The sequence below is a fragment of the Sylvia atricapilla genome, unplaced genomic scaffold, assembly GCF_009819655.1.
Source record: "Sylvia atricapilla isolate bSylAtr1 unplaced genomic scaffold, bSylAtr1.pri scaffold_98_arrow_ctg1, whole genome shotgun sequence".
Classification (NCBI taxonomy): domain Eukaryota; kingdom Metazoa; phylum Chordata; class Aves; order Passeriformes; family Sylviidae; genus Sylvia; species Sylvia atricapilla.
In genome coordinates this window covers 47,103-57,784 of record NW_027077179.1, presented here as the reverse complement: position 1 = coordinate 57,784, position 10,682 = coordinate 47,103, and the positions used below count along the sequence as shown (strand labels likewise).

Sequence of the window (10,682 nt, the reverse complement as noted above, 5' to 3'; positions counted from 1 at the left end):
GTTTGGATGTCACCCCTGCAGGTTTTGGGGACCCAGGGCTCCCCAGAATTCGGGAGCCACCCAAGGGAGGAATGTTGGGCTGGTGGGAACCACAGTGATGTCACCTGTGATGTCACCTGTGATGTCACAGTGCCAGCTGTGATGGGGGCGGGGCATGGCACCAGCGGTGACGTCACAATACTGGGTGTGATGTCACGATGGGGACAGCACTTGGTGATGTCACATGAGTGGTGACATGGTGGGGGGGCAGCAGCCAGGGGTCATGGGGTCATACCAGGGGTCATCGCTGGGGTCCCCTGTCCAGTGGGGTCAACCAGGAGAGACACGGAGTGACACAGGTCACCATGGGTCACTGTGGGTCAGCATCGGTCACCATGGGTCAGTGTGGATCAGTGCGGGTCAGTGTGGGTCAGTGTGGGTCAGTGTGGGTCAGTGTGGGTCAGTGTGGGTCAGCACAGGTCAGTGTGGGTCGGTGTGGGTCAGTGTGGGTCAGAGTGGGTCAGTGTGGGTCAGTGTGGGTCAGTGTGGGTCAGCTCAGGTCAGTGTGGGTCAGTGTGGGTCACAGTGGGTCAGAGTGGGTCAGTGTGGGTCAGAGTGGGTCACAGTGGGTCAGTGTGGGTCAGAGTGGGTCAGTGTGGGTCAGTGTGGGTCAGTGTGGGTCACAGTGGGTCAGTGTGGGTCAGAGTGGGTCAGAGTGGGTCACAGTGGGTCAGTGTGGGTCAGAGTGGGTCAGCTCAGGTCAGAGTGGGTCAGAGTGGGTCAGTGTGGGTCAGAGTGTGTCAGTGTGGGTCAGTGTGGGTCAGAGTGGGTCAGAGTGGGTCAGTGTGGGTCAGTGTGGGTCAGTGTGGGTCAATGTGGGTCAGTGTGGGTCAGTGTGGGTCAGCACAGGTCAGTGTGGGTCAGCACAGGTCAGTGTGGGTCAGTGTGGGTCACAGTGGGTCAGAGTGGGTCAGTGTGGGTCAGAGTGGGTCACAGTGGGTCAGTGTGGGTCAGAGTGGGTCAGTGTGGGTCAGAGTGTGTCAGTGTGGGTCAGTGTGGGTCAGAGTGGGTCAGAGTGGGTCACAGTGGGTCAGTGTGGGTCAGAGTGGGTCAGCTCAGGTCAGAGTGGGTCAGAGTGGGTCAGTGTGGGTCAGAGTGTGTCAGTGTGGGTCAGTGTGGGTCAGAGTGGGTCAGAGTGGGTCAGTGTGGGTCAGAGTGGGTCAGTGTGGGTCAGTGTGGGTCAGAGTGGGTCAGAGTGGGTCAGTGTGGGTCAGTGTGGGTCAGAGTGGGTCAGAGTGGGTCAGAGTGGGTCAGTGTGGGTCAGTGTGGGTCACAGTGGGTCAGTGTGGGTCAGAGTGGGTCACTGTGGGTCAGTGTGGGTCACAGTGGGTCAATAGCAGTGAACAGGAACCAATGAAGGTCACCGTGGACGGACACGGACCAACACGGACCGAGAGGAACCGACGTGGCTCAACATGGATGGAAACGGAGCATTATGGGTAAAGAGGGGTCAACACGGGTCCACACGGATGGACCACGGGTCAACATGAGTCCACACGGATGGACATGGATCAAGATGGGTCCACGTGAATGGACACGGGTCAACACGGACCAGGAGGAGTCAACATGGGTCAAGTGGATCAACAGGAGTCAACAGGAACCAACATGGACCCACGTGGATGGACACGGGTCAACATGGATGAACATGGATGGACATGGACCAGGAGGAGTCAACATGGATCACCACGGATCAAGGAGGGTCCAGAGGGATCAACATGGGTCCACATGGATGGACACGGGTCAACATGGGCCAACACGGGTCAGGGAAAATGGCCAAGAGGGGCCAGTTTGACCCTCTGGGGTCTGCAGGGTCCCTGGGGTCTGCAGGGTCCCTGGGGGTCTGTAGGGTGCCTCTGGGGTCTGTAGGGTCCCTGAGCGGTCTGTAGGGTCCCTGGGGGGTCTGTAGGGTCCCTGGGGGGGTCTGTAGGGTCCCTGAGCGGTCTGTAGGGTCCCTCTGGGGTCTGTAGGGTCCCCGAGCGGTCTGCAGGGTCCCTGAGCGGTCTGTAGGGTCCCTCTGGGGTCTGTAGGGTGCCTCTGGGGTCTGTAGGGTGCCTCTGGGGTCTGCAGGGTCCCCGGGGTGTCTGTAGGGTCCCCCTGGGGTCTGCAGGGTCCCTCTGGGGTCTGTAGGGTCCCTGAGCAGTCTGTAGGGTCCCTCTGGGGTCTGTAGGGTCCCTCTGGGGTCTGTAGGGTCCCTGAGCGGTCTGTAGGGTCCCTGAGCGGTCTGTAGGGTCCCTCTGGGGTCTGTAGGGTCCCTGGGGGGTCTGTAGGGTGCCTCTGGGGTCTGTAGGGTCCCCCTGGGGTCTGTAGGGTCCCTGGGGGGTCTGTAGGGTCCCTGGGGGGTCTGCAGGGTCCCCGGGGTGTCTGTAGGGGGTGCCAGCTCTACAGGGACCCCTGAAAGGTCTATAGGGGATCCCGGGGGGTCTATAGGGGATCCCAGTCCTACAGGGATTCCCACAGGGATCCCCAGAGCACACCTATGGAATCTATAGGGAGGCCAGACCTTATGGGGATCCCTGCAGAGACCCACGGCAGGTCTCCAGCCCCATTGGGGTCCCCATGGGGGTCTCCGGGGGGTGTGTGGGGACACTGGGGTCCCCATGGGGGAGTCTGGGTGGGGCCTGTGGGGACATTGGGGTCCCCATGGGGGTCTCTGGGGGGTCTGTGGGGACATTGGGGTCCCCGTGGGGGTCTCTGTGGGGACACTGGGGTCCCCATTGGGGTCTCTGGGGTCTCTGTGGGGACATTGGGGTCCCCGTGGGGGTCTCCGGGGGTTCTGTGGGGACATTGAGGTCCCGTGGGGGTCTCTGTGGGGACACTGGGGTCCCCATTGGGGTCTCTGGGGTCTCTGTGGGGACATTGGGGTCCCCGTGGGGGTCTCCGGGGGTTCTGTGGGGACATTGAGGTCCCCGTGGGGGTCTCTGTGGGGACACTGGGGTCCCCATTGGGGTCTCTGGGGTCTCTGTGGGGACATTGGGGTCCCCGTGGGGGTCTCCGGGGGTTCTGTGGGGACATTGGGGTCCCCATGGGGGTCTCTGGGTGGGGTCTGTGGGAACATTGAGGTCCCCGTGGGGGTCTCTGTGGGGACACTGGGGTCCCCATGGGGGTCTCCGGGTGGGGTCTGTGGGAACATTGGGGTCCCCGTGGGGGTCTCTGTGGGGACATTGAGGTCCCCGTGGGGGTCTCCTGGGGGTCTGTGGGGACACTGGGGTGCCCATAGGGGTCTCTGTGGGGACACTGGGGTGCCCATGGGGGTCTCGGGGGGTCTGTGGGGACATTGAGGGTCCCGGGGTCCCTATGGACGATCCGTACGGAGCCGTGACTCTGCGGAACCTCCGGCCCGCCAGGGGGCGCCATCCATCTCTATGGCGGTGATTGGGGCGCGCTGGGCCTCTCACTATGGTCACCATCGCTTCCGGTCCGGTCCGGAGGAAGTGACGTCAGAGAGCGGCGGCGGCGGGAGCAGGAGCGAGGTGTGGGGGAGGGGCGCGGGGGTGTCCCGGAGGTTTTGGGGAAGGGGAAGGGAAAGGGTCGGGCCGGGCGGTCCCGAGGGCTCCAGGGCTGGGGAGGGATTGGCTCGGCGGGTTCCGGCTGTCGTGACAGGCCGGGGACATCCCGCCCGGTGTCCCTCGGGCCACCCCGTGACGTCATCGGCGCTGTGCACGGCGCGCGGTGACGTCACACGGAGTGCCCCATCAATGTCCCCAGGCCCTGGTGACGTCACACGGGGTGTCCCCAACCCCCGGTGCTATCCCCAGGTCCCCAACCCCGCCTCTCTTTCCCCAGGTACCGCCAGCCTCGCCGCTGTCCCGCTGTGTGTCCCTGCCGTCACTGTGTGTCCCCGCCATCACTGTGTCCCCACCATCACTGAGTGTGTCCCCACCATCACTGAGTGTGTCCCCACCATCGCTGTGTGTGTCCCCGCCATCACTCTGTCCCCACCATCACTGAGTGTGTCCCCACCATCGCTGTGTGTGTCCCCACCATCACTGTGTCCCCACCATCACTGAGTGTGTCCCCGCTGTCCCGATGTGTGTCCCCGACATCCCGCTGTGTGTCCCCGCCGTCACTGTGTCCCCGCCATCACTGAGTGTGTCCCCGCTGTCCCGCTGTGTGTCCCCGCCGTCACTGTGTGTGTCCCCGCCATCACTGTGTCCCCACCATCACTGAGTGTGTCCCCACCATCACTGAGTGTGTCCCCACCATCGCTGTGTGTGTCCCCGCCATCACTCTGTCCCCACCATCACTGAGTGTGTCCCCACCATCGCTGTGTGTGTCCCCACCATCACTGTGTCCCCACCATCACTGAGTGTGTCCCCACCATCGCTGTGTGTGTCCCCACCATCACTGTGTCCCCACCATCACTGAGTGTGTCCCCACCATCGCTGTGTGTGTCCCCACCATCGCTGTGTGTGTCCCCACCATCACTGAGTGTGGCCCCGCTGTCCCGGTGTGTGTCTCCGCCGTCACTGTGTCCCCGCCATCACTGTGTGTCCCCCCCATCTCTGTGTGTGTCCCCGCCCTCACTGTGTCCCCGACATCCCGCTGTGTGTCCCCGCCGTCACTGTGTGTGTCCCCGCCATCACTGAGTGTGTCCCCGCCGTCACTGTGTCCCCGCCATCCCGGTGTGTGTCCCCGACATCCCGCTGTGTGTCCCCGCTGTCCCTGCCGTCCCAGTTCTACACCATCTCTGTGTCCCCATTGTCCCTGCTGTCCCCACCACCTCTGGCTCTTGCCGTGTCCCAGCTGTCACTGCCATCTCTGTGTCCCTGTGTCTCCAGTGTCCCCCGCGTCCCCCGTGTCCTCAGTGTCCTGTCTGTCCCCACCGTGTCCCCGTGTCCCCCATGTCCTCTCTATCTCCACAGTGTCCCCAGTATACAGGGGACAGATAGGGGCTATAGGGACATGTAGGGGACACAGGGACAGATAGGGCCTATAGGGGACATATAGGGACATATAGGGGCTATAGGAGTGTCCCCAGTGTCCCCGTGTCCCCTCTATCTCCACTGTGTCCCCACTGTCCCCTGTGTCCCCGTGTCCCCTCTATCGCCGCAGCATCCCCAGTGTCCCCCGTGTCCTCATTGTCCCCTCTATCCCCACAGCGTCCCCGTGTCCCCTCCATCCCCCGGTGTCCCCAGTGTCCCCGTGTCCCCTCTATCCTCCCAGTGTCCCCTCCGTCCCCCAGTGTCCCCAGTGTCCCCGTGTCCCCTCTATCCCCCGGTGTCCCCTGTGTCCCCTCTATCCCCCCAGTGTCCCCTCCGTCCCCCAGTGTCCCCGTGTCCCCGCGGCCATGCCGGAGGCCGTGCACTACATCCACCTGCAGAACTTCAGCCGCTCTCTGCTGGAGACTCTCAACGGGCAGCGGGTGGCCGGGCAGTTCTGCGACGTCACCGTGCGCATCCGCGAGGCGTCCCTGCGCGCCCACCGCTGCGTGCTGGCCGCCGGCAGCCCCTTCTTCCACGACAAGCTGCTGCTGGGCCACTCGGCCATCGAGGTGCCGCCCGTGGTGCCCTCGGCCGCCGTGCGCCAGCTGGTCGAGTTCCTCTACAGCGGCAGCCTGGTGGTGGCCCAGTCCGAGGCGCTGCACATCCTGACGGCCGCCTCCGTGCTGCAGATCAAGACGGTCATCGACGAGTGCACGCAGATCATCTCGCAGGGCCGCGGCCCCCACAAGGCGCCCGGGGCGCCGCTGGTGTCCCCGCCGGAGCTGGAGGGGCTCCCGGAGCCGGCGCCCACCGGACACAGCCGCAAGCAGCGGCAGCCGCTGCGCCTGGCGCCCGCGCTCAAGGAGGAGCGCCGGGACGTGCAGGACGACGACGACGACGACGACGACGAGGAGGGAGAGGATGAAGGGGGCCCTCAGGAAGGTGTTGCCCCTCCAGGCGTGGCCCCCCCGCCTTTCCCCGCCGCGGAGCCCCCGTTTTTCGGCGCCCCCGAGGTTTTCCCCGACGCTTTCCTGCCGCCCTGGCCCGGCGACGACGGCGCCTTCGGGCCCCAGCGCGGCCGGGAGGCGCCGGGAGGGGACGGCTTCGGCTTCGGGTCCCCCCCGGCGCTGCCACCGCCCTTCGAGGGGGCTGTGGAGGGGGGGACTGTCCCCATGGCCCCCCCGGCGCCCCTGGCCGGGCCCCCCCGCGGCCCCCAGCCACCCTACCAGTGCGGCCACTGCCAGAAGAGCTTCAGCTCCCGCAAGAACTACACCAAGCACATGTTCATCCACTCAGGTGAGCGGGGACGTGGGGACAGGCTGGGGACGGCCCCGGTGACACACCTGGGGCTGCTGGTGGCCCTTGGGGGTGCCCAGTGTCCATTGGGCTGACCTGGATCAACCCCTGCTGGCCTGTCATTTGAGCCCCACTGACCCACGTTGGCCTGTGCTGACCAGTGCTGACCAGTGCTGACCAGCGCTGACCAGTGCTGGCCTGTGCTGACCAGTGCTGACCAGCGCTGACCAGTGCTGGCCTGTGCTGACCAGAGCTGGCCTGTGCTGACCAGTGCTGACCAGTGCTGACCTGTGCTGACCAGTGCTGACCAGTGCTGACCAGTGCTGGCCTGTGCTGACCAGTGCTGACCAGTGCTGACCAGTGCTGACCAGTGCTGACCAGAGCTGGCCTGTGCTGACCAGTGCTGGCCAGTACTGACCAGTGCTGACCAGTGCTGACCAGAGCTGGCCTGTACTGACCAGTGCTGACCAGTGCTGACCAGTGCTGACCAATGCTGACCAGTGCTGACCAGAGCTGGCCTGTACTGACCAGTGCTGACCAGAGCTGGCCTGTACTGACCAGTGCTGACCAGTGCTGACCAGCGCTGACCAGTGCTGGCCTGTGCTGACCAGAGCTGGCCTGTGCTGACCAGTGCTGACCAGTACTGACCAGTGCTGGCCTGTGCTGACCAGAGCTGGCCTGTGCTGACCAGTGCTGACCAGTGCTGACCAGTGCTGACCTGTGCTGACCAGTGCTGGCCTGTGCTGACCAGTGCTGACCAGTGCTGACCTGTGCTGACCAGTGCTGACCAGTGCTGACCAGTGCTGACCAGTGCTGACCTGTGCTGACCAGTGCTGGCCTGTGCTGACCAGTGCTGACCAGTGCTGACCTGTGCTGACCAGTGCTGACCAGTGCTGACCAGTGCTGACCAGTGCTGACCTGTGCTGACCAGTGCTGGCCTGTGCTGGCCTGTACTGACCAGTGCTGACCAGTGCTGGCCTGTGCTGACCAGTGCTGACCAGTGCTGACCAGTGCTGGCTTGTGCTGACCAGTGCTGACCAGTGCTGACCAGTGCTGGCCAGTGCTGACCTGTGCTGACCAGTGCTGACCAGTGCTGACCAGTGCTGACCAGTGCTGACCTGTGCTGACCAGTGCTGGCCTGTGCTGACCAGTGCTGACCAGTGCTGACCTGTGCTGGCCTGTGCTGACCAGTGCTGACCAGTGCTGACCAGTGCTGACCTGTGCTGACCAGTGCTGACCAGTGCTGACCAGTGCTGACCAGTGCTGACCAGTGCTGACCGGTGCTGACCAGTGCTGACCAGTGTTGATCCATTGGTCCATTTTGGCCCACGCTGACCTGTATCAGTCCATGTTGACCCATGTTGGGCTGTGTTGACCTGTATTGATCCACGTTGATCAGTTTTGGCCCATGCTGACCTATACTGATCCATGTTGACCCACGCTGATCCATGTTGACCCACACTGATCTGTCCATCCACATTGATCCATTTTGGGCCATGTTGGCCTGTATTGATCCATTTAGGCCCATGTTGACCACATTGATCCACATTGATCCATTTTGGGCTGTGTTGACCTGTATTGATCCATTTAGGCCCCTGTTGACCTGTATTGATCCATTTTGGGCCATGTTGACCTGTATTGATCCATGTTGACCCACACTGATCCACGTTGACCCCTTTTGACCCACATTGATTTGTATTGATGTATGAGGGCCCCTATTGATCCATATTGACCCACACTGACCCCTGCTGACCCACACTGACCAATACCAATCCACACTGACCCACACTGACCCACACTGACCCACACTGAACAATACCAATCCACACTGACCCACACTGACCCACACTGACCCACACTGACCAATATCAATCCACACTGACCCACACTGACCCACACTGACCCACACTGACCAATACCAATCCACACTGACCCACACTGACCCACACTGACCAATACCAATCCACACTGACCCCTGCTGACCCACACTGACCCACACTGACCAATACCAATCCACACTGACCCACACTGACCCACACTGACCCACACTGACCCACACTGACCAATACCAATCCACACTGACCCACACTGACCCACAATGACCAGTACCAGTCCATGCTGACCCACACTGACCCACACTGACCAGTACCAGTCCACACTGACCCACACTGATCCACACTGACCAATATCAATCCACACTGACCCACAATGACCAGTACCAGTCCACACTGAACCCTGCTGACCCACACTGACCAGTACCAACCCACACCAACCCACACTGACCTTTACCACCCCACGCCGACCCACGCTGACCTGTACTGACCCCTGCCGACCCCTGCTGACCCCGGCCTCCCCCCATTTTCCCCCCCGCAGGCGAGAAGCCCCACCAGTGCTCCATCTGCTGGCGCTCCTTCTCGCTGCGGGACTACCTGCTGAAGCACATGGTGACCCACACGGGCGTCCGCGCCTTCCAGTGCGGCGTCTGCTGCAAGCGCTTCACGCAGAAGAGCTCCCTCAACGTGCACATGCGAACGCACCGCCCCGAGCGCTTCCAGTGCCGCCTCTGCTCCAAGGGCTTCTCCCACCGCACCCTCCTGGAGCGCCACGCCGCCGCCTCGCACCCCGGGACCCCGCCGGGGACACTGCCGGGGACGCTGCCGGGGACACTGCCAGGGCCGCCCCCAGGGCTGCCACCGGGGCCACCACCAGGACTGCCACCAGGACTGCCACCGGGGCCACCTCCGGGGCCATCGCTGGGGCCACCACAAGGGCCATCACAAGGGCCACCTCCAGGGCTGCCACTGGGGCCACCTCCAGGGCCACCTCCAGGGCTGCCACTGGGGCCACCTCCAGGGCCATCGCCAGGGCCACCGCTGGGGCCACCACAAGGGCCACCTCCAGGGCTGCCTCCGGGGTCGTCGCTGGGGACACCACCAGGGCCACCGCTGGGGCCACCTCCAGAACCTGGACTGGGCACGTGGCCGGACACTGCGGGCGCCGGCCCCACTCACACGGCGTGAGGACGCGTCCCTGCCCCTCGAGGGGCCTTGAGGGGGAGCCTGGCGGCTCTGGGGTGGAGCCCCCGGGGTGACGCCTGGAGGAAGGGGCTGTGACGTTCTCCTTCGGGTCCGGGAAGCCGCGGGGACATTCCCGGTGACGGGAGAAGAGGAGCAGAGCAGCCTCAGTGGGGACGGGGACGTGGGGGACACCCAGAGCTCCGAGCAGCAGCGGGATCAGGGAACAAATCCTGCTGGGAACTGTGCTGAGGCACCTGGAACGGCCAGGACGAGGTTGGCCGTGGCCAATGTGGTGTCGTGGAGGGCCAGCAGAGCCCGGGAAGCTCGGTGGTGGCGACATCACTGACCCTCAGAACATTCTGGAACTGAGCTGGGCACAGGGATTTGAGGGATGGACCACGCCGTGGAGATGCTCAGAGGGCTGGACAGAGCTGAGGTGTCCCATCTGGAAAAGGGAATGCTCCAGGGACACCTGAGAGCCCCTCCCAGTGCCAGAAGGGGCTCCAGGACCTGGAGAGGGACTTGGGACAAGGGCCTGGAGTGCCAAGGACACGGGGAATGGCTTCCCGCTGGAAAAAGGGAGATAGAGGTGGAATTCTGGGGAGAGATTCCTGCCTGTGAGGGGCTGGGGTGGCATTCCCAGAGAAACTGGGAGGTGCCTCCCCTCAGACCATTGTGTGACTGTGACCCCACTGCGGCCATGGGGGGACACAAGGGACACATGGCTCCTGTCCCCCCGAGATGGTGACAATGAACTCGGGGTTTTATCGACCGTTTTGGTGCTGTTATTGCCATTTTCCACACTAAAAATCTTCCACGGCCCCGTGATGTGTCCGTGTCTCAGCTCTGGCCACCGGGAAGGGCCACGGCAGCTCTGGGCCACGTTGCGGGGCCAAAGTGCTCCCTGTGGCCACTGGCCACGTCCTCCCTGTGTCACTGACACCGGCCGTGGGTGCTGGTGGCCACGCCCTGTCCCCAAGGCCACCCCGGCGGGGTGGCAGCAGCCACAGGCCATGTCATGGCTTTGTCACAAACCTCGCTGTGACCCACACAGGGGACAGCCGGGGACATGGGGGGACACTGAGGGGTGGGAGGGGACTTGGGATGATGTGAGGGGACACTGGGGACACTCCCAGGGCCACCAGCACAGCCACTGGTCTCAGTGCTGCCCTCCCAGTAATGCCCCCAGTGTCCTCCCAGCATTCCCAGTAACTCTTTGTGCTCTTCCAATAACGCCCAGTGTTCCCAGTAATCCCCAGTGTTTCCAGTAACCCCTTGTGCCTCCCCAGTGCTCCCAGTGACCTGCAGTGAACCCAGTAATCCCCAGTGTTCCCAGTAACCCCCTGTGCCTCCCCAGCGCTCCCTGAGCTCCCAGTGACCTGCAATAACCCCCACCGATCCCAGTAAT

General features: G+C 63.6%; 1 protein-coding gene across 1 annotated transcript; it reads left to right on the top strand.

Moving 5' to 3' along the window:
- The first annotated feature begins 5,249 nt into the window (after positions 1 to 5,249).
- ZBTB45 (zinc finger and BTB domain containing 45) lies at positions 5,250 to 10,046 on the top strand. The gene is made up of 2 exons (XM_066340531.1): positions 5,250 to 6,257; positions 8,631 to 10,046. Exons 1-2 carry the CDS (start codon positions 5,327 to 5,329, stop codon positions 9,275 to 9,277), a joined length of 1,578 nt encoding a protein of 525 aa, XP_066196628.1. The 5' UTR covers positions 5,250 to 5,326; the 3' UTR covers positions 9,278 to 10,046.
- Positions 10,047 to 10,682: the final 636 nt, after the last annotated feature.